General features: G+C 45.1%; 5 protein-coding genes across 5 annotated transcripts; 2 read left to right on the top strand and 3 right to left on the bottom strand.

The window, feature by feature from the left end:
* Positions 1 to 5,627: 5,627 nt before the first annotated feature.
* On the top strand, positions 5,628 to 5,853 carry CTAM01_13492 (uncharacterized protein; the record flags this gene model as incomplete). The annotated part of the gene is made up of 2 exons (XM_060529495.1): positions 5,628 to 5,733; positions 5,798 to 5,853. 2 exons carry the CDS (start codon positions 5,628 to 5,630, stop codon positions 5,851 to 5,853), a joined length of 162 nt encoding a protein of 53 aa, XP_060375917.1.
* A 1,680-nt stretch (positions 5,854 to 7,533) lies between these two features.
* CTAM01_13491 (uncharacterized protein) lies at positions 7,534 to 8,591 on the bottom strand (the record flags this gene model as incomplete). Its single annotated transcript, XM_060529494.1, has 3 exons — positions 7,534 to 8,278; positions 8,334 to 8,361; positions 8,474 to 8,591. 3 exons carry the CDS (start codon positions 8,589 to 8,591, stop codon positions 7,534 to 7,536), a joined length of 891 nt encoding a protein of 296 aa, XP_060375916.1.
* A 1,089-nt stretch (positions 8,592 to 9,680) lies between these two features.
* CTAM01_13490 (uncharacterized protein) lies at positions 9,681 to 10,508 on the bottom strand (the record flags this gene model as incomplete). The annotated part of the gene is made up of 1 exon (XM_060529493.1): positions 9,681 to 10,508. The coding sequence occupies one exon, from the start codon at positions 10,506 to 10,508 to the stop codon at positions 9,681 to 9,683; it is 828 nt and encodes a 275-aa protein (XP_060375915.1).
* A 1,684-nt stretch (positions 10,509 to 12,192) lies between these two features.
* Positions 12,193 to 16,549, bottom strand: CTAM01_13489 (ATP-binding cassette sub-family B member 5; the record flags this gene model as incomplete). Its single annotated transcript, XM_060529492.1, has 12 exons — positions 12,193 to 12,876; positions 12,928 to 13,118; positions 13,174 to 13,289; positions 13,343 to 13,872; positions 13,924 to 14,093; positions 14,144 to 14,885; positions 14,959 to 15,105; positions 15,158 to 15,437; positions 15,490 to 16,146; positions 16,202 to 16,214; positions 16,281 to 16,389; positions 16,448 to 16,549. 12 exons carry the CDS (start codon positions 16,547 to 16,549, stop codon positions 12,193 to 12,195), a joined length of 3,741 nt encoding a protein of 1,246 aa, XP_060375914.1.
* A 1,074-nt stretch (positions 16,550 to 17,623) lies between these two features.
* On the top strand, positions 17,624 to 20,252 carry CTAM01_13488 (fungal specific transcription factor; the record flags this gene model as incomplete). The annotated part of the gene is made up of 6 exons (XM_060529491.1): positions 17,624 to 17,934; positions 17,986 to 18,473; positions 18,524 to 18,819; positions 18,874 to 19,311; positions 19,384 to 19,634; positions 19,697 to 20,252. The coding sequence occupies 6 exons, from the start codon at positions 17,624 to 17,626 to the stop codon at positions 20,250 to 20,252; spliced, it is 2,340 nt and encodes a 779-aa protein (XP_060375913.1).
* Between the last annotated feature and the right edge of the window lie 149 nt (positions 20,253 to 20,401).

Raw genomic sequence — 20,401 nt, 5'->3', positions numbered from 1 at the left:
AATTAATTTATATAGCCTAGCCTATTAATAAGTAATTTCGTACTAAACTTATATATTCGAATTTAAAGGTATATTTAAATTAGCCCCTATATCGGGCCTATTACGTATAATAATTACTTTATTAACTTACTTTCTTATACTTACCTCGTATAGTACTTATATTACTTTTTTAATTACTTAAGCTCGTTAGCTTATATTTAATAATAGTAATAAGGCTAAAGTTATTTTTAAATATACTCTAAATACTAATAGTATTAGTACAAAACCGTTAGGTCTTATAGTATTATTATAGTATTTAAGTACTATTTAGAAGTATTTATTATTAGTAAAATTAAGATTTTTCTTTTTAATAATTTTAAACGCTTTTTTTAGTTACTAATATACTCTTTTTACTTTTTTAATATTATAATACGCTTTTATAAGTACGATTTTTAGTTATATACTATAAGCTATTATATTTTTTTTAAATTTTATTAACTTAAAACTCGTATTAGCGTCGGTTTTAATACTATTTAGCGGTCCTTAGTATATATTAATCTAGTTTTTTTATAAGGCTATTTATATTATTTTTACTTATAAATCCTAGAGGAATTACCCTACTTAAAATAATATAGCCTCGTTAATTATATATAGGACTAGTTAACTATTTAAATAGAAAATATTAATAACGATTTCTTAATTAAAGTTAAGCTTATTATATAATTTAAATTTAAATCTACATAGGCTCTGCGTATTTATTTAGTATTAATAATATACTTTTATTAACTACTCTAGCACCCCTATTTTAATATCCTTATTACTTAATTATTTTAAGAAGTTATATAGCCTTGTAACTAATAAGTACCCGAATTTTTAATATAGTTATTTGAGCTTATTTTTTATTAAGTAATTAATTAACTTTATATTATTAATAATTTTTATAAACGCGTACCCCTATCGTTACTTAACTATTTCGAAGTACTTATTACTAAAAATTTTATTCCTTATATTATTAAATATAATACCTAGTTAATTTATATTTTTTAAATATAAAAAAAAATAGGGTATTAATAAGTAAAATATAAAAAGTTATTATTTTAAAATACGTCTCTACTTTTATTATACTTAGGGTAACGATTTTTTTACTTAGGCTAAAACTAATTTTTATAATACCCGCTATTAATATATTAAGTATTATTAATATAATTTTTTATAGCACTTAAAATTACCCTTTTCCTTTTATTAATTATTATAATACCTTAATATTTAGAATAATTTTATAAAAATTATCTAGGCCGTACTTTTTATTTATATAAAATACTTATACGAGCTTAGTATTTAAATAATCTAAGTAGTATAAAAAGGACCCCTCTAGCTATTTTTAGAATTACTTAGTATTATCTTTTTTTTTTAATATTAATAAAAGTAATATCTTCTTTTTAAATATTAAAAAAATAAAATTTTATATTATTAAATTCGTCTTTTTATCTACTTCTATATCCGTTATCTAAGGGACCTTCCCTTACTATTTATAAATAAAAGCTTACTTATTAAAAGTTTTTATTATTTTTTATTTATTTAGTTTTATATATCCTCTAAAGGCTAACGGTACGAAGAATAAGTAGTTAATATTATTAATTTTATTATAATCTAATTTATTAATATAGGGAGTAAGATTTTTTTTATTTTTTAAATTTTTTAGGGAGGGCGGATATTCTAAGCTACTATTTTAGCTATTATTACTAAGTTCTATACCCCTAGATCTATTTTTATATATAATAAAGAATTAGCTAAACTAACGAGGGCTAGTTTTATTATTTATTACTCTTAACTTTTTATACTATTTATATAATTTAATACGCTCTTTTTTAAAATAATTACTTAACTAATATTTATTTTTTCTATAAATAAAGTATTATTTTTTTTATTACTTTATTTATAAATTAAATTTCTATTTATTTAATAAATCTAGGCCTCTTTATTAGTAATTATTATACTTAGTTTTTTTTTTTTTTTATTATATATTTAGTCGATTTAATATTACTAATAAAGGCCGTTATATACTTAAAAATAGGTTTAATATAGTATTTTTATTTTAATATTAAAGCTAGATCTTAACTTCGAATAGAGCGTTTCGTAATTTTTAAATACTTAATATAAGGTTATTTTTACTTTTTTAAATTACTAACTATTATACTTATTAAGATCCTCTTTTTTATTTAATATAAAAAAAGTAGGTTTTAATAGCTCTTTTTTTAATAATAACAGTAGATATTTATATTATTATAAAAAAACGTAATAATTAGTTTTAGGATTTTTATTAGTTACCGATTTCCGTTATTTTTTATATTTTTAACTTCTTAAGCCTCGTACTCTTTATAATCTTTAAATTACTTTTTTTCTTAACTTATTTTTTTTAAGGTAGTATTTTAAAAAAATAATTAAAAATAAATACTAAGTAGTTTATAAAAGAGCCGGATAGGTTATTAAGAGCTAAATAGGTTATTAAGTATAGTTAATAAAATTAAGCTCTTTTTTTTATAAAATTAAAAACTTAAAAAACTTATTAAAGATATTTATTACTTCGTTACTTATATTAAATAGGGTTAATTACTTTAGAGGTTTTTTTTTTATAACTTTTTAATATTCTATTTTATATTTTTTAAGTAGTTTTTTTTATAGCTTAATTATTATTAAGTAATTATCGCTTATTAATAATCCTTTTTATTATTTAGTTAATTTTTTAAAATTAGTAATCTCGTACTAAGAGCTTAGTATAAAAAAAAGGAGCTTTTTAATAGCCCTCTAGAGGATTTCTTTTTTCTTTTTAAAACTATATCTTTTTACCCTTTTTTAAGCTAATTATAACTTTAATAAGAGGTTATAAAACTATTTTAAAGTAGCCGCCTTTTTTTTATATTAATTTCTAAGATCTATAATATTCTTAACTTAATATTATTAAGATTTTTAAATTTTTTTTTCCCTTATTAAACCGTTCTTTATATTATATTTTTAAATAATACTTAGGAAGTAGTTAAAGGGGTTATAAAAAGATTATTTAAATCGTAAACTTTAAAATTATATTTATAAAATCCTCGTAATATTAGGCTTTTTTATATACTATAGATCTCTTAGCTTAATAACTCTTATATAAGTTCTTATTATACTTATTAAAAATATTTATATTTAAAAATCCCTTTTTTTAATTACGTAGTACTTTTTATATTATATTATTAAGCTCGTCCGTTATACTAATTAATTAAATAAGTAGTTATTATATAAGTATTTCTTTTTACTAATTTAGTTAGTTAATTTTTAATTATAAGCCGGCTATAAAAAAGTTATTTAATAAAAAAGCTATTTAAAATAATAATAAAAAACTAATTATTTAAATAGTTTTATTAATTAATATAGTTTAACATAATAAACGTTAACCTCTTATAAGTAGTAAAGGGCTATAATTATTTAATTCCGTATAGTATTTAAGAATTTTTTTTTTTTTATTTATTTTTATAAGGTTAATTAGTATAAATTTTTTATTTTATACGGTATTAAGAAGTCGTCTTTTTTATATAATAAGATATCTTATTAATTTATAATAATAAAATTTAATTATTAATTAGTATTAGTATCCTTATTATAGGGTAATTAGTTCGAACTATAGGTTAATAAAGAGATTAATTAAACTATTTAAATTTTTATATAAGTATAAAAAGGAGGTTCTAACCGTAGGTTGTGCTAGTTATAATAATTGTAAATAGGGCCCCTAATTGGCCCCTGCGCAGTTGGCCGTATGCCGCGGTCGAATTGGACTTCCAATCCGACATCTACTGAAACAATCCACTTGCTGAATTTATTGGAGAATTGAGCTGGATGACCGGCTCCGAGGTATTTTACCGTGAACCGACTTCAATACATGCCGACGAAGGCTGTGCATAACCAAAGCTTCGACAACGGATGGTAAGTTCATCAGTTAGAATTCCTTACACGGCTTTTGCAACGCGAGCCCCTGAATGATGAAGCACATCGATGAGAGTTGGTGTGGTATCCTCTGCATCATCCGGCTACCGAACCAATGCACAGGTGGTATTCTTGTTATCTACCTTCGCGTCACAGTGGCGCTGATGTCTGAGCTCTCCATTGGTGTGGGCCTGATAGAGGGGCGAAAGGAGACTGCGTTGGGTGGCTAGGCATAAGACTTTATAAAAGTCCTTGGTCGACAAGATCACCACCGAGCGTGTTCGATTGTTCTTCGAAAGTTGAACTAGTGCTTCCCACAACCGTGGGTACTGCTAGTTGGAGAAGATGCCGTTGATTATTTCTGCGGCCGAAAATTCTTGGGTCGTCTCAAATCACGTAAGTGCCGACGTGGCAGCGCTGGAAGACACGAGGCCAAGAGCTTGGCCAAGACATCGCGGCTTGTCACATCGGGGGAGCCACGGCTGCCAAGTGAGGTTTGTAGCTTGGCTAGCAGCGTTACAAAAGGTAAAAACTTTATTGCAATGAGCCATTCATGGACAGTTGAGCTGTGGGCATTTAAGCCAGTCGGACTCGGAAATTTCAATAGGACGAAGTTGAGCGAGTGGTGTCTAGCAATCCGATGCGGCTGAAGCGGCGCTCGTTTCCACTTGCCCGTAAGATCACAGCCGAGGAACGTGATCGCTGGATTGGTTCCTGACATTGGACGATGAAGAACTCCTCGCCGTCTAATGTAATGAAATGCTCCGGCCGGCGGACGGAGAGGGTAGATGAGCCGACGCGGCATTCAGTTGGGCAGGGGTTCACGCAACTCTCCGTAGATCCTCCTTGTTTCAGGAGGCTGAAACGGTGGGGGCCCACATTGTTCTCGCCTCAGAATGGACTCACTTGGGCTTCACATCGCGATAAAGTCGCAGGACAATGGTGCGAGGCTGTGCTATTGGTAAAACTTGAAGGGGGAAAGGACAGGAGATGCTGTAATGGAAAATATGAATGACAAAATAATGGTTGGCTGAACGGCTTCAACTTCTTAGACGTGCAGGCGACAACGCATTGGAGTAGACTAGTTAGGTCAAATGTCTAGTAGTCATCGGTAGTGGTTCGTAGATCCGTAAATCAAGGTTGGAAAAACCCACAAACCCCAGGTGACAGATGAGTTGGTGGGGTTCTTCGACGAGAATGCGACCCCAAGGCCCGGTACCAGCCCAGTTCAAGGGCGGCCCCGAAACTACCTTTTAGTCAATGGGACCATCTCCTCTGACTGTGATAACGCAATCCTCTCGCATTTGCTGCACCCCCTTTTGAAACCGAAATGAGATGACATGAGCCCATTCCCAAGCCCGCGTGTGTGGGAATGACCATACGGACCCAGGTTGGCGCTTCGAATCTCTTGGCATTATCTGGTGATTATCCCACGAACCCTGGCCCTCCCCCGTCGCACCGGCATGGTTGTGATGTGGGACCGACGCGATCGGAGAGACCTAGAATTTGATGATATATGGGCACCCAGCACCACAAATTTGTTTTAGTTCGTCTGCAAAAGAAAGGCTCGTTCAGTTTCTTGATCCCGGCGATCGTTGCGCGTCTCCTTCTGATTAGTTGCACTTATTTGCATTCTATCGCTGGTCCCTCGGAATCGCGTTTCTTTATCTACTACCCACTTAATCAACATGCCTGTTCTCGATACGCGACTCATCCAGGAGGGGATGATGGAAGTTGGTCACGAGATAATGAAAAGGAGCGTCGACCACACTGTTCTAGAGACACTGGCAGTGGGTAGGTGGACTTACACCAGAGCTGCGTGGTTGTAACCGAAACTTTAGCTGACTTATGTGCACAGCTGGTACATGTATATTTGGTGTAGGCGGCTTCATTTACTGGATCAACCACCGGTGAACAACTGAACGACACCGAAAATGTAAGCCAAATCTTCTCTATGATGGACCAGTTAGTCAACAGCAGAAACTAATGTACACAACTCTAGGTTGCAGTAACCACGCACTCACTACAAACATTACGAAAGACCGCGAACACCGAAATTGAGACAGCGCAAACAACAAGTACAACGCTCCTTAAGTGAATCCCACATCAAACCACGGTGCAGGACACCAGCGATACCTGTCACATTGGCATAGACAAAGGGTCGCCATAATCGATATCGACTCAAGCAAGGCGATACGGCGGCCTATATCCTGTACCTCCGTGTCCCGCTAGCAACCCGAAGTCGACCTGCCGAATATCACGAGATACCAGGCATCGTTCAGAGGCAACGACAACTTTTACAAAGCGATGTCATTTGGCCATGCCAATCTTTGTAATTTAGAAGCAGAAGCTCCATTTTGATACCCTATAAATTCGTATAAGCATTCAAATTACATATTCTGAACTTTTGCGCGAGAGGTTGATTAGAAATGCTTGTTAGCGCAAACAGTTACAGATTACTCGGAGACTTGGGCTGGGATCAGTGGCCAGTGTTGAGGTATGTTTTGTTTGAAGTCGAGCCATGTTCTTCCTTGTTATCACAATGCCAAATTTAGACACCAGATCCTAATCCTCTGGCTAGTCATTACATACTATTATTGAGACCATTCCTTAATTCCTGCCAGAATACTGGCCAATGCGCCAAACGGCTACGCCATTCGCCACGGAATTGTTTCAACAAACTATGATAAAGGCGGATTTGTTTGATTTCAAGCGTCGCCTCGGAGTGATGTGTTTGATCATGATGGCATGCTCGATCCGTGACAATAGGCCCTTCTATGCTCTAGGCAATTATCTGTGGCTCGATGGGTCTCCTGCATCTAAAAGTTGTGCAATATCTGAATTGGAACATATTGATGAGCGACTGACTGTTTCCAGGTGAAAGGCATGGCCAAGCTTGCTCTGAAAGAGGCTAATCTCTTTCCGAAGTCCGCAGAACAGTCCGTTGACCATCTTTTCTTTCTCGAGCCTGAGATTTCGAATATGGACCGCCTTCAATGCGATAAGTCCATTCTCAGTCTTCTCTATCCACAAGCCGACGCCGCTCACCATGATGACAAAAATCGTCCTCTCCTTCAATGAGAGACATGACAGTCTTTGATTACTTTTCCGGCTGGGTTTCCCCTTCAAAAACCTACTTGACACATCACTGATCACTAGCATAATCATGTTCTGCCTGGAGAATGCGCGAGGCTGATAAACTGAATAAGCCGCATATCTCAGCGTTGCTTGTAAGTAAAGCCATGTTCAATTTACGAATTGCATTCCTCCCGCTAACAACTAATGTAAAATACAGGGATCAATAGCTATGATGCTTTTGACCTTCAACTTTCTTCCCAATCCGCTGCCAGTCTTCATCTGCTGCCCAAGCAGATGCCGTGTTTCCCGGTGTTATCAAATGCTCAACTGCACGATTCATCTCGCCTGCGATGCTTGTGGTGCCTGTGACGCCCCTATCTGCGCATTCGTCGCGTGCATCTCAGACCATCATTGAGGACAAGCCAGTTGTGAGAAGTCTACTCGCTTTCCAATGAATTCAATACATAATTAGCCGTTGATGCTCATCCAGCATCCAGTTGCTGTGATACAGATGGACTATGCCGAAGAAGCTGGGCTATCTGGCTTCCGGGGGTGTGATCGATTTCCGATGTACTTCGCAATCAATAACTTCATGTGACAAGCTGTTTCTCGTTGTGGATTGCCATTCCCCACCTTGCGGGGAAGGGGACCGAGTATGACACACTTAAAGTTCTGGGGTAAGCTCGCCACTTGGTCCACTGTCTTGCCGGAAGCCTTAGCCGCTACTAGCAGGACGAACAAATCGCGGAACACCATTTCGGCAAGAAGTCGTGCCTCCTTTTGCCAGATCGTAGGGTTATCTTTGTTCTCAATGAGGGGCGTCGTCTGGTACTTCGTAGTGTACGAGAAGCCCAAGTCCAGATTTTCGAGATGTCGGCAGCCACTGAGGAGTTTGGCAACCTGTCGCGTGGTAGCTCTGTAATCTCGCTGGTTCCACACCGGAATATTAACTCCGTAACGTTGAGCGGAGGATGCTTGGAATGACCGTGTCAATCTGATGTCTCGTATGTCGACAGCTCCTGAACCGAGGGTTCTCAGCCATTTCTCGAGGTAATACATGTTCTCAAGCTCGAATGTGGCTGAGTACAATAGAGCTCTGGCATCAGCGTAAACTGTCTTGCAGGTGCGTATGAGAGGACCAGAGACAGGATGGTATCGATGGTGTCGAAAACGCATGTTGCGACGATCACAGTTGATGATGATTCGTCTTTGTACGAGAGTGAGATCATAGACCATGTTGCGTAACTCGGCTGGCAGTGATCTAGGACTTTGTTGTCAGCATAAGCCCACTTTACACATTCGACGTGGAGACTTACAAGAAACCTAGCTTCTGGCCAACTTTCGCTTTCTTGAGGATGTTAGCTTTTCATTCGGTGGCCAGGGACAAATCAATTAACAAGTGGAAGTCAATTAGCAAGTCCCGTTGAGTGATGTTTAGAAGCGTGGGATCGATGACGAAATAGGAAAACTACCTTTGCCTTGCTGCGTAACTCGTAACGATGATTTTCATTGCTAGGTAACGGTGAAGCTGATCTTTTGCGCGAAGAATTACCTGTAATACCTGGCGGAGCCATGGTGATGCGTCGGAATTTGGAAGACTAACAAGTGATAATACCATGAGGCTTGGATGCTTCATGGTTGACAAATGCAGGCTATTGGGCAGGTAAAGTAGTCTGAGAGCAGAACGTTCCAACTTGAAAAGGCTGCTGTCTGTGGTTTGGAAACAACCAGAAACGGGTTCTCAAATCTTCTGTTGCGCATCCTTGGAAGAGAAGATGTCTCAACGCCGAGTACTGCATCATCTCCAGTCAAAGGCGACTTCTATGTAGGGCATTATTGCCTTTCTCCCAAGCCAATTCCTTCAAACTCGACGGTGCCAGAAACGGCAGGATTGCAACCGGCCGTCTGCCAAGGTCGACGAAAGAATAGTTCTACGATTTTCGATTTACTGCCACGGACTATATTAGAGAGTGCCTCAACAGGGCCTTGCCATTGAACCACTTTCTTAAATGCTTCTTTAGCCCTTGTAAACTGACGCCATCCTTTCAAGCAGACAAATCATACTGGTAACCATCGGACTTTTAGTAATCCACCATGCTTGTGCACTTGAATGAGCGTCTTTCATTTCCTGTGAAGCATTGGAACAATGCGATGCCTCCATTGCTCGTTCCATGCCGAGCCTATTCCGGGTGAGTCGCAACTATGCTTGACCCGCGCTTGGCTTCGCTCAACCCTTCCACTGGAACCAAAAGTTGAGTGACCTGGATTCATTTCTCTGGACAAAAGTCCCATGGAAAATCTTTGATTGAATACTCATGCTCTTCTGCGATTCAACTAACTACTACGTGTAGCTGTTGCAAGCAACGTGCATCGTCTTTCATCGTATGGCCCCCTGCATTTATTAGATTTTGATTCGCAAACAAAAGCGTATTTATTCGAGGTTTGATTTGAGATTGATTTAAAACCGTCTAGAGTTCAACTGTCCAGAGTTCCTAAGTGGCAGAGAAAAGCCCGAATACCCACAGGATATCAACGCAGTTTTCCTGAGCACTGCCTTCCACACCTGACGCCATGTTATAAAAAAGGGTTAAAACACTATTCGGCGCTCACAGGCCTCCTCATAGATAACCTCATCATCTACGGGCCACCCAATCCTATCTGTCTTAGACAACGGCGGCAATCGTGTTGTCCTTGAACCGATCAGCCTCTCGATTGAGCATGAGGATACAGCTGGCGACGATGAAAGCTTCGGCGTCCATGGTGGTCGTTTTCTTATCATCCGCCCACATTCCAAGGTTCATAATCAAACGCCCGCCGTTGCCGCCCATCCAGCGACTCGTGCCTTGGGTCCGGAGTTCCTTGTTGCGCACAAGCTGAGCGACCGGGACGCCGCGCTTGCCCACCTTGCCACTATTACCAGCCAAGGCCGTGGCAGCGTCGTCAGTGCGTTCCAAGACCAAGAGGGAGGACGCCTCGGAGGCTTCCTTGCGCTCGTCGCGCCCGCCGTAGCGCCACTCAAATGTGCCGAAAGACGTCTTGAATTCCTGCGTGCGCGACATCATGTTGCGACTTTTGACTTCGACTACCTCGCAGACGAGGTGATCCGAGTTGATCGCCTCTTCCACCGTGGCGGTAGTTCCCGGTGCTAGGATCTTCATTCTGGGACGCCGACCGGGGCCCCAGCGGTAGATTGTCGATATCAGAGGTGTCTGGCCAGAGTCGGAACCGCGGACGAGAGCGCAGGAGTTGGAGCTCTTCTTCAGCCGGATGGATGTGTACTCTAGCTCGCCTGAGCCAACGCGACACACCGGGATATCCTCCAGCTTGTTGCCCGTGAGGGCCTGTGTTGTGTCATAGCCAATGGCTTGGATTTCGAGCTGGCTGATTATGCCGCTGTCGCTTGGTGACACGAAGCTTCCCGAATCGATTGCTTCCTTGTAACCAGGTGGCGCGTCATCGTAGTCCGAGCTTCCAGACGAGACTGAACTCATGATGGATATGGCTTGGGAATGGTCGGTACGCTGCTATTGCAGTGCTCTGATGGAATGGAATAACTTGTACAATCTTTCTTGGGGGAGAAAGTTGGCTGTGTCTGTAGCTTCGATAGCGTTGAGGAAGTTGTAAGTGGTGATGGCCTCGTTCAACTATTTTTTCGCGAGGTCGTGATGATGCTGAGAGATTTGGCGTCTCGGCGTCACTTGGGAACTGATATATAGTATATTTGGGTGACAGTGACGTCGTGACTGACAGAAGGAGGCTATTCTCAGTTTGGAAAATACGCTGGAGGCAGTGAGCGCTATCAGGCACTAAGCCTGAAGAAGAGAATTCATGTCACTCTACTTTTGTTCGAGTGGCAGCCGCTGATTGGTCACCGCTGGAACCCCGAATTTGTTGCAAAAATGAGGTATGCGGCGCAGGAATTGAGACATCGTTAGGTACCTGCCTGTCTCCTGGCCCGCCTGGATAATACATGCGTGAGCTCTATGTGACCAAGTAGCTAAGAACGAGATCCTCACGCGTCTGTCTGTATCTTGAAAATTTGACTTTTATCTCAAAATGATCCTATTCAACCGCAACTGGCAGATGCTGCAATAGCTTGGTTCTCTGGCATTCCTTTTGCCGATTTACAGGCATTTCACAAGCATGGATGTGCAGATGGTTCTGTCTGCCTTGCAAAACACCGCCAGCCGATCGCCCAGGACTGCAGGGCTTAGCATGTGCTGCGGTGGGGCGTTTTCGGCTAGTGTCTGAACGTGTTGGGGAGCGTGCGGAGATCACGGGCTGGCGCCAGGCGGGCTACGGCAGCCTGTAACCGTACACTGGTGACTATCATTAACATATAGTTAGACGCTGACATGCATAGACTGCCTTACGCTGTAGAGGTCACACTTGTGGTGAACAGCGAAGCTGTCCACAATGGCCCTTATACCTACGCCAAGGTAAGGTAGCTCAACATCAGAAGTACCCAGGAAACTTCAGTGGTCTCGAATGTTTCCCTATGTTCGATTTTTTCGATGGTCCTCGATTGGCCGCACAGCCGAAATGGCCGTGAGAGACCCCGGCGTAAACTTCCATATCTACGGCGTGACAAAGAGCACGTTTGACGTTCTTCTTTTGACTGCCTTGGATTGGAGATATACAGACCTGGAAATGTTATCAACTACGTCTAACATTTGATGCGTCAGCGAATGGCTGGCCAAAGTCCATCTGTGTAGTGAGAGCGTGAGGCAGCCAGTCATTCCAGACGACAACCGTCGTGCCCGGCACTTCATACATGGAGTACCGGCTGCTTTGATTTTCTACAGATTTAGCTCTACAGATCTAGCCCTACAGATTTAGCAATTGTGTTCGTGAACTACTCAACACTGGATGGGAGGTTGACAAGCGAGAGGACGGTGATGCATGAATATGACTATAGTGCCACGAAGATGAACGCGCCAGACGCGGGTGGGTCGAATAGCGCTGGGCCGCCTCTCTGGGTGTCGTTCCTTCGCGGCGAAAGTACTATTTAACAACTACTTTCCTATTACGGCAATCCGGAGGAGACAGCTCACTCCTGGGTATTCTAAAAATCTAAGTCTTACAAGAAGTGAAAGTGAATTATCGTTCGCCACGCCATGTAGATGACGAATATCGCCGCGCCGAACTCGGACTCACGTTCGTTCACATCCACGTCTAAGCCGCTCTATCCAGACTCTGGGCCTCACACATCTTTTTGTACATGCCTCCCTGCTCAATCAGTTCATTATGGGTACCCGATTCCACAATGCGCCCGCCGTAGAAGACGCAAATCCGGTTGGCATCACGGACCGTCGAGAGGCGGTGCGCCACCGCGATGGTGATGCGATCCCCCGTTGCGGCTGCCTCCATCAGAGCCTTTTGAACCACCTTCTCCGACTCCGTGTCCAAGGCACTGGTGGCTTCATCCAGTAGAATGACGCTGGGATTCCTGACCAGCGCTCTAGCGATAGCGATGCGTTGTCTCTGTCCTCCTGAAAGCTGGTTGCCTCCTTGACCACACGGCGTGTTGAGACCTTCGGGAAGAGAGCTCACAAAGTCCCATGCGTTGGCAGCCCGACATGCTTCTTCAATTACGGCATCGTCGACTTGCTCTTCAGGACCAATATCGATTCCGGCTGCGATGTTCTCCCGAATGCTGCCGGGGAAGAGGGTGGGTTCTTGTTGGACTAAAGCGAGTTTGTTGCGATAGAGGCGAGGAGAGATGGCCGTGAGGGGAGCGGAGTTGTCGATGGTGATGGCCCCGCTGGTTGGGTCATAGAAGCGTTCGAGTAGTGAGATCATTGTACTTTTGCCGCAACCGGAAGCACCCACAAATGCCACAAATTGGCCGCGATCGATCTGACGGTTGTTAGTTGAGCTAGACCATCTCGAGCAGATGGAAAGACTCACTGTAAGAGAAACACCCTTGAGAACGCGGCTGTCTGGGGCCAAGGGGTATGAAAACTGGACGTTTTCAAAGTCAATGGAGCTACAGCCATTCGATGGGCTCTTCTCCTGGTTGTCATCTGTGTCCTGGATCGTTGGCTCGAGACTCGTGAGCCAGAAGTAGTAGTTTGCCGCAGCGTTTGCTTTGGTGAAGCCTGATGGTGCCATGCGGTCAGTAATCGAAGATCCCCATCGGGGACTGGTACTTACTGCTGGAAAAGCTGAAGATCATGCCTGCGGCTTGTCCTGAAAAGAAGACACCCATGAAGGAAACAATGAATTGGGAGAATGAGACCTCTCCCTGAGAAACGAGTTTAGATCCCCACCTGATTTGTTAGTCTAAAAGCAGACGGGAGGGCGAGAACAGTAGTGTGCTTACCAAAAGCCAAGCGCCAGAATAAAAAACTCAATGGATTGAGTAAGGGCGAACCAGATCATCATGTTGAAAAGAGGCATGGTCGAGCTGGAGATGGCGTGGTCCAGCTCGTCGGTGTATCTCCTGATGACACTTTTCTCTATCGCTAGCGATGAGACCGTTCGGATTGCATTGACAGTTTCGGATGCTAGAGAGGCACTCTTCGAAAACTTCTCGTCCACCTTGGAGTCTAGCTTTGTCTCGATGCGGATACGAGCAAAGCCTGCACCAAGCAGCGGAGGCATACCGGCGAAGACACCGACAACGCCGAGCTTCCAGGAGATTGCGATAGCAAGGATGCTGCTAGCGACCACGTTGAAAAAGGAAAGAAAGACGAGGGCGACATTGAAGCCCATCAGTTCGAGCACAGCTTGGGCCATTGAGTCGATGCGACTGTTGAGCGCGCCGACCGTGTTCTCTGCTCTGTCGAAAAAGCGAAGATCTTGCTTGAGCATACTGCCCAGGAGACCTTTGCGGACTTTCTGGCTGAGGGTCTAAAGGAGTTAGTGACTCGATGCGAAATAGAACAAACCAAAGAAGCTTACCTGAGCAATAATGTTCGTCGCCCATCCCATGATGAAATACACAATGATGGTGCCGATTGACATGACGAAGTACATCAAGGCAACAAATTCACCGCTCTTGACCATATCCGGCGACGAGAAGACATCCATGACCTTGGACAACAGAAGCGTCTGTCCAGGGTAAACAGCAGCTGATGCTGGATTAGCTCATGCCGATGCTTCTTCCCTAAGCTCAACTCACCTCCCAGTATACACACGATGAAAACCGTTCCGTACCACATCCTAAGCTCCGGAGTTGAACGAATCAGTTTACCGATTGTGTGGACCAATCCAGTCTGCTTGTAGAGTTTGAAGTCTTCCTTGTTCTTGAACGAAGTGAGACGCTGGGCGACTTCGGTGTCGTACTTGGCGAGCGATTCAACAGGCTCAGCCGCCTCGGCCGAGTCGTCCTCAGAGCTGTTATCATGGCTGCTCTTCTCCTTGATGGACAGGTCTTGAGCCTTGACCAGCTTCGCGTAGGTTCCATTGAGTGCTACCAACTCATCATGCTTTCCTTGCTCAACAATCCTTCCTTTGGACATGACCACGATGTTGTCTGCGTTGCGAATTGTGGCAAGCTTGTGGGCAATGACCACTGTCGTCCGGTCTTTCGAGGCGCTGTCTAGGGCTTGTTGTACAATGCCTTCGGCGTGAGGGTCCAGGGCACTCGTCGCTTCGTCGAGCAGAAGAATCTTTGGCTCAGAGATGACACTTCGAGCGATAGCAATGCGTTGCTTCTGGCCGCCAGACAATAACCCACCTCGCTCGCCGATGCGTGTGTCGTAGCCTTCGGGGAGGTTGGTGATGAACTCATCAGCGAACGCAATCTTAGCAGCTTGTCTCACGCGCTCCATCTGGTCTTCCTTCGAAGCCATCTCCCAAGGGGTTCCAACTAGACCATTGATAATGTTCTCAAAGACCGTGCCGTTGAAGAGAACAGGTTCCTGTGGCTGGTCAGCACTTGACACCCCCGGGTACACTGATGATGCCGCATGTCTATCGTGGGCCTTGCCGTACCTGTTGAACTAGTCTCATAGTGGTGCGTAGCCAGCCGAGACTCAAGTCACGGATATTGTTTCCATCGAGGTGAATAGAACCAGAGGCGGGGTCATACCATCTCTCCAGGAGGCCGATAATGGTGCTTTTACCAGAGCCACTGGTTCCCTGTGTTGTATTTAGTGTGAGATTCTGACATTCGAGCGACTGCAAAACATACCACGAGAGCCGTGACCTTGCCAGCGGGAATGTTGAGAGAGTAATCTTGCAGAACTCGAGTGTCGGGTCGTGTAGGATAGCTGAAGGTAAGCCCTCGAATGTCGATGTGGCCGGATACGGTGTCAGGGACCTTGCCGGTGTCGTCGAAGGGGTTGATCTCGGAGTGCCTGTCGATCAAGGCAAAAAGTTCGGAAGCAGATGTTGCCGCGCGACTGAACGCCATTATGTGAGGAGCGATACCGTTGATGGATGTTGAGGCGATAATGACCGAGAAGAGAACTCTGCAGAAATCACGGTTAGCAGAAGGAAACTGTCGATTCGCGGGAAACTGACGTGAATACTGTGCCAACACCGTCCACCTCCTTGCGGGCTATCATAGCGATTCCTTGCCAAAACGCCAAGGCCATGCCTGCGTAGACAATGAAGTACTGCCAGCCGAACATGACACCGTAGATGGGACTTTTCTTCGCCCCAATGGCACGAGAGTTGCCAAGGTAGGAGCTGTACCTGTGCATGATGCGGGATTCAAGGCTGAAAGCTTTGATAGCGCGAATGCTTCCAAGAGCGCTTTCGGCATAGGTTCCTGCCTCTGCGTTGATCTGGAGGATCTTAGTCTCGAGCCCTGAGTCGAGAGCTGCCATTCCTCCGCTGACCACAATAATTGCCGGCACGATACAGCTGATGATTAGAGTCAGCCTCCACTGGCTGACGAAAGCTATGATGAAGGCGGCGACGAATGTAGAGATGGAGGAGAAGAAAAGGCCGAGCTTCTCAGCGATTCCGGATTGAATCAGTTTGCCGTTCGTAGTGGCTTGCATCGCAATAGAGCCAGCAGTTCCGTGATCGAAGAAGCTGATTTCTTGGCTCAAGGCGGCCTGGAGGTATGTTCGTCGAACGTTGCGGGTAAGCTTGAAGGCGACGTAGGTGAAGAGTGCGGAGTAGACGTAAGTCGTGGCGAATCGGGCGATGCCAATGTAAACGAAATAGAGTCTGAGAAATAGTCAGATAACTTATAGAATCAGGACGCGTTGCACAGGTTCCGTACGCGTTCTTGCTGACTTTGGCCATGAACTAATAAGGGTCTGCCGTGATGGATGAGAAGTCGCTCATCAGGTTCATCATACCACCAATAATCAGGTTCATCATCGCCAGGGCCACGCCAGAAGCGATGGCAGCAAGAATGCCGACTGCCTCGAGGGCATAGTCGATCGGTTCTCCATACTTGAAGACTCTCTGCCACGGTGTTAGTCCGTCTGCCTGCCAGTCCCATCCCATAAAAAGAGTGCCGCACCAGAAATCCCCCGAAACCTGTCGTCGTCTTGCCGTCGGTTTTGTTCGAGATCTTTTCTGATTCGGCGGATGCAGAGCTCGAGGAGACACCTGCCTTCTCCATCGTGCTTGATCTGCGCCTCGCGAAGAAATGCGAGTATCGAGCAAGAGCAGCAGGCCGGTGGGAGAGGGGGGAGGAGACACAAGGTTTATGTACTTAGAAAGTGTGGGAAGGAGCAGACGATGTCAAAAAGGGATGAAAGGTGCGAGGTTCAGACGGGGCGAGCAAAGTATAAGGATGGTGTTGTTGCCCGCTGCCGCGTAGTAGATGCAGAAAAGGGAAAGACTGAAACGAAGACAGGGCAGGGAAAGCTTCCTTCACGCACGGCTCGGAAAAAAAGCAGCGCTGGAGGCTCTTTCTAAAATACGAAGCTCGCGTCTCAAAACAAACCTAATCATGGCTTCGCCTGCCGAAATGGGCAGCAGGCAGAGAAAGGGTGCCGACCCCGCCCCGGGCCGGTCTAGGTTCACACGCAGATCGATTGCGCCGGTGGCCCAGCGCCTTCCGTCCCGCACTGGGGCGCCGGTAGGGCGGGACGCCAAGACCCCTTGCCCGCGCACCTGCCATGCGCCTGCCATGCGCTTGCCAACCGCGGAGTGCGGGAATCCAAGAGTCCTCGACCGCACCCCCTGCCCCAGAAAACCCACAGAACACGACGTTTTCAGCTACCTCGACAACGTGGATCAGGAGAAAGCCAGAATTCACCCGAATCTGAGACCTGCGTGTCATTTCAGGTGTCATTTCGAGATAAATATCGGGGCCTAAAGACCCAGAAACCCCGAGATCCCGGTCTCGCGGGCAACTCGTACGCCCCGTCCAACCGTCCGCCTATCTCTCTGCCTCTGGCAAGAGATTCACTGGTGCAGAAAGGCGTACCTTATTCCTCCCGTTCTTGCTCTCGCTTTGCGTATTGCATAACTCAATTCGTCGCAAATTACGAATCGCATCGCTTGACCAATCGCAAGCTGCTGGAAGCGAGCTCCGCTCCGCACCTTTGCTGCGCCTCCCTGACCAACAACAGCTTCGCCTCCTACCATCATACCTGTTCGCGTTCATCTCAACGGCGCCTTCGTGCTGCACCCGCACTGACATCGACCCAATTCGCTGGAATCGTCTGCATTTGCGCTGGATGACAAGATGGACGCAGACCCCGGGACCGCGAGCACCTTGCACGAAGCCATGGATCAGGCCCATGATGACAACGAAGAAAATGAAGATGATGAGATTCCACTGTCTAAAATATCCGTAAAATCTCCTCACGCCTTCCAAGGTCATGCTCGTGGTGTGCTGACTTTCCTGATCAAGTGTGATCGATGTCGCCGTCGCAAAGTGCGATGCGATCGCCGACATCCGTGTGCCTATTGTCTTCGCATAGACGCACCGTGTACGTATCCCGAGAGGCAAAGGCCCAAGGAACGACGACAAAGAGTCTTCATTTCGGAAGTCTAGTATGTGATGAGCGACCTTTCAAGATGATGTCTGATTAACCAAGGAAACAGTGAAAGAAAGATTGACTTCATAGCAAAGAAGCTCGAAGAACTCGGCCATGCTCTGGGAGATGCAGACAGCCGGTCTCAGCCACAAAACTCATCCACCAAACCCTATCGCTCATCGTCATCTGTGAGCCCTGCATCTGCTCACAACAGCACGGCAGGAAATCTGACTGTACCTTCACCAGCTAGCGGCGACAATGGCAAAATCTTGACACCAAAACTTGAATACGAGGGGGAATCATCACTGTCAGCCCAGGCTGCCTTCGCGGACAGGTTTCTCCGAGATGCCGTCAGCAACAAGCCGTCGGTTGATATCACTGGTGAGATGGCTTCGGTCCTGGACACTATGAGTCGCACCATCGGAAACCAAAAGAGGGAGCAAGAGCCCGAATACCTCTATCCCCATGCCAGAACCCTCGAGCCGGGCCAGGGTCTCCGCGATCTTCCTATGCCCCCTGTGCAATCCGCATTCGCTTGTCTTAGACTGGCCAAAGGTACACATATCCATAATCACGGTAGCTACAGTACACTAATACTCATGCAGAGCATCGTCGTGTAAAGTTTTTCTGGAACCATGAAGCGAAGTCAGTGTCTGCCTTCACAGATTACTTTCTCAAGGTGTATTCTCCTGGATATGCAGCCCATGCAGATCTTATAATTGTCAACGCAGGCCTTTATTGGCTCTTCCTGGAGTGCAAGAATGTCACAACAGACCCAGACGAGAAAGCAGACTACACTGAGCAAGCCACCATGTGTCGAGCCAATCTCGAGACTGTCCTTTCGAGTCTGCCATTCCATCTACCCTCGACCATGGACACTACCTATGCGATGACATTGGCTGTACGTGCATGCACTACACAACTCATCACCTGTCACCGCTAATACGCCCTACAGGCAACGTACTGCCTCGATGTCTGCAAACCCTCTGCGGCATGGAATTTCATAGCCACAGCCAGCCACATGAGCCAGACCCTCGGCATGCATAGTATCGTCACTATGATCAATGACGATCCTGAAGTTAAGAGGGAGAAACTCAAGTTGTTCTGGTTGATATATGTCCATGAGAAGGCGCTCTCTCTCCGGCTTGGTCGATCCTCGACCATACGCGACAATGACATCACCGTCCCGCCCATGGCCATTAATTCAAGGTCCGAGCAGGCTATCTTTGGCCAATTACAGAAGTGGACGGAGCTAGCCCGACTACAGGGCATGGTATATGATCAGATCTACAGCCCCGCTGCCTTAATTCAACCTCAGTCAGTCAGGGTGGCCAAAGCAAGACGTCTGGCTTCTGAGTTAGGGGCGCATACGACCAAGGTTTCTCCAGAAGATGTAAGTGATTTCGCATCTGATGCTCCAGCTTCCCGACTCTTCAAGGTACGGGTAGATCTTACAACGCTACAGAAACGGTATATTCAAGCAATGAAAGGTGCCGTCGGGGAGTTGTTTTACGAAGCTTTCGTTAGCACTCAAAGATTGACTCACTTATCGCTCTTCTGTCTTATATACCGCGCCATCCCAGCAGAGCAAGGTGAGGGCACCGTCTTCGGAAAGGAGTGCATTGCGACCGCCCGCCAAGCCCTCGAAGAACACCAAAAGTGCATGGCGATAATACATGAACTAGACGAAGACTTTCTTGAGACTTACGTGAATTGGTACTCTCTGATCACCCCAACACAACTCCCTGGCGAACGAGGCTGACACTGTTTGCAACTAGGGCTCTCTTGCAATCTCCATTCGTGCCGTTCACAGTTCTCTTCTGCCATGTAATCGAGACGTGCAACGAAGCAGATCTCCAACGTCTAGGCGGGCTCATTGGCTCTCTTCAGTCGTTACTAGCCGACGACTTCTCCACAGGTGTCAAAAAGGAGATTCGCCTCTTTCAGGTTTTGTACGACGTTGCCTGCAGCTATATCAAGATGAAGACAAACGAGTCGCCTCAGACACTTGACTCTAGTGCCGACGTCTGGGCGACTGCTGCTGCAACATCACTGATGACGCCGTCTTCCGTCCACCAAAATGCAGCACTGACAGGTCAGGGATTGGGCACGCAAGATGGACCTCAAACGGAGTTTCTTTCCACGGAAGAGTCTCAGGTTTGCTTGGACGCCGCATTCGATGGACAAAATATAGGAAGTAGCTGGATGTCCGGGGGGTCGTTCACGATGCCCGGAGATCTTGGCATGGAGGTCGACCAACAGGGAACGCAGCTGGGAAACTGGCTTTACATGAACAATCAAATGATCAGGGCATTGGAAGACAGCTATTTCTGAGGCTGGATGGAATCCCGACTCCTTCTTTTCGTCTGCATCTTCGTTTGGCCAAGGGTCAAAAGCGGACAGGATGGTCTGGGAGTCTTTCTGCAGCCTCCCGCCGGTGTCGTGCTTTGCCGGGCTCGATGCACGGAACGGCTGTTTGCCTC

This window comes from Colletotrichum tamarilloi, assembly GCF_030869305.1.
Source record: "Colletotrichum tamarilloi strain Tom-12 chromosome Unknown Scaffold_97.1, whole genome shotgun sequence".
Taxonomy (NCBI): domain Eukaryota; kingdom Fungi; phylum Ascomycota; class Sordariomycetes; order Glomerellales; family Glomerellaceae; genus Colletotrichum; species Colletotrichum tamarilloi.
This window is presented reverse-complemented; position numbering and strand designations above follow the sequence as displayed.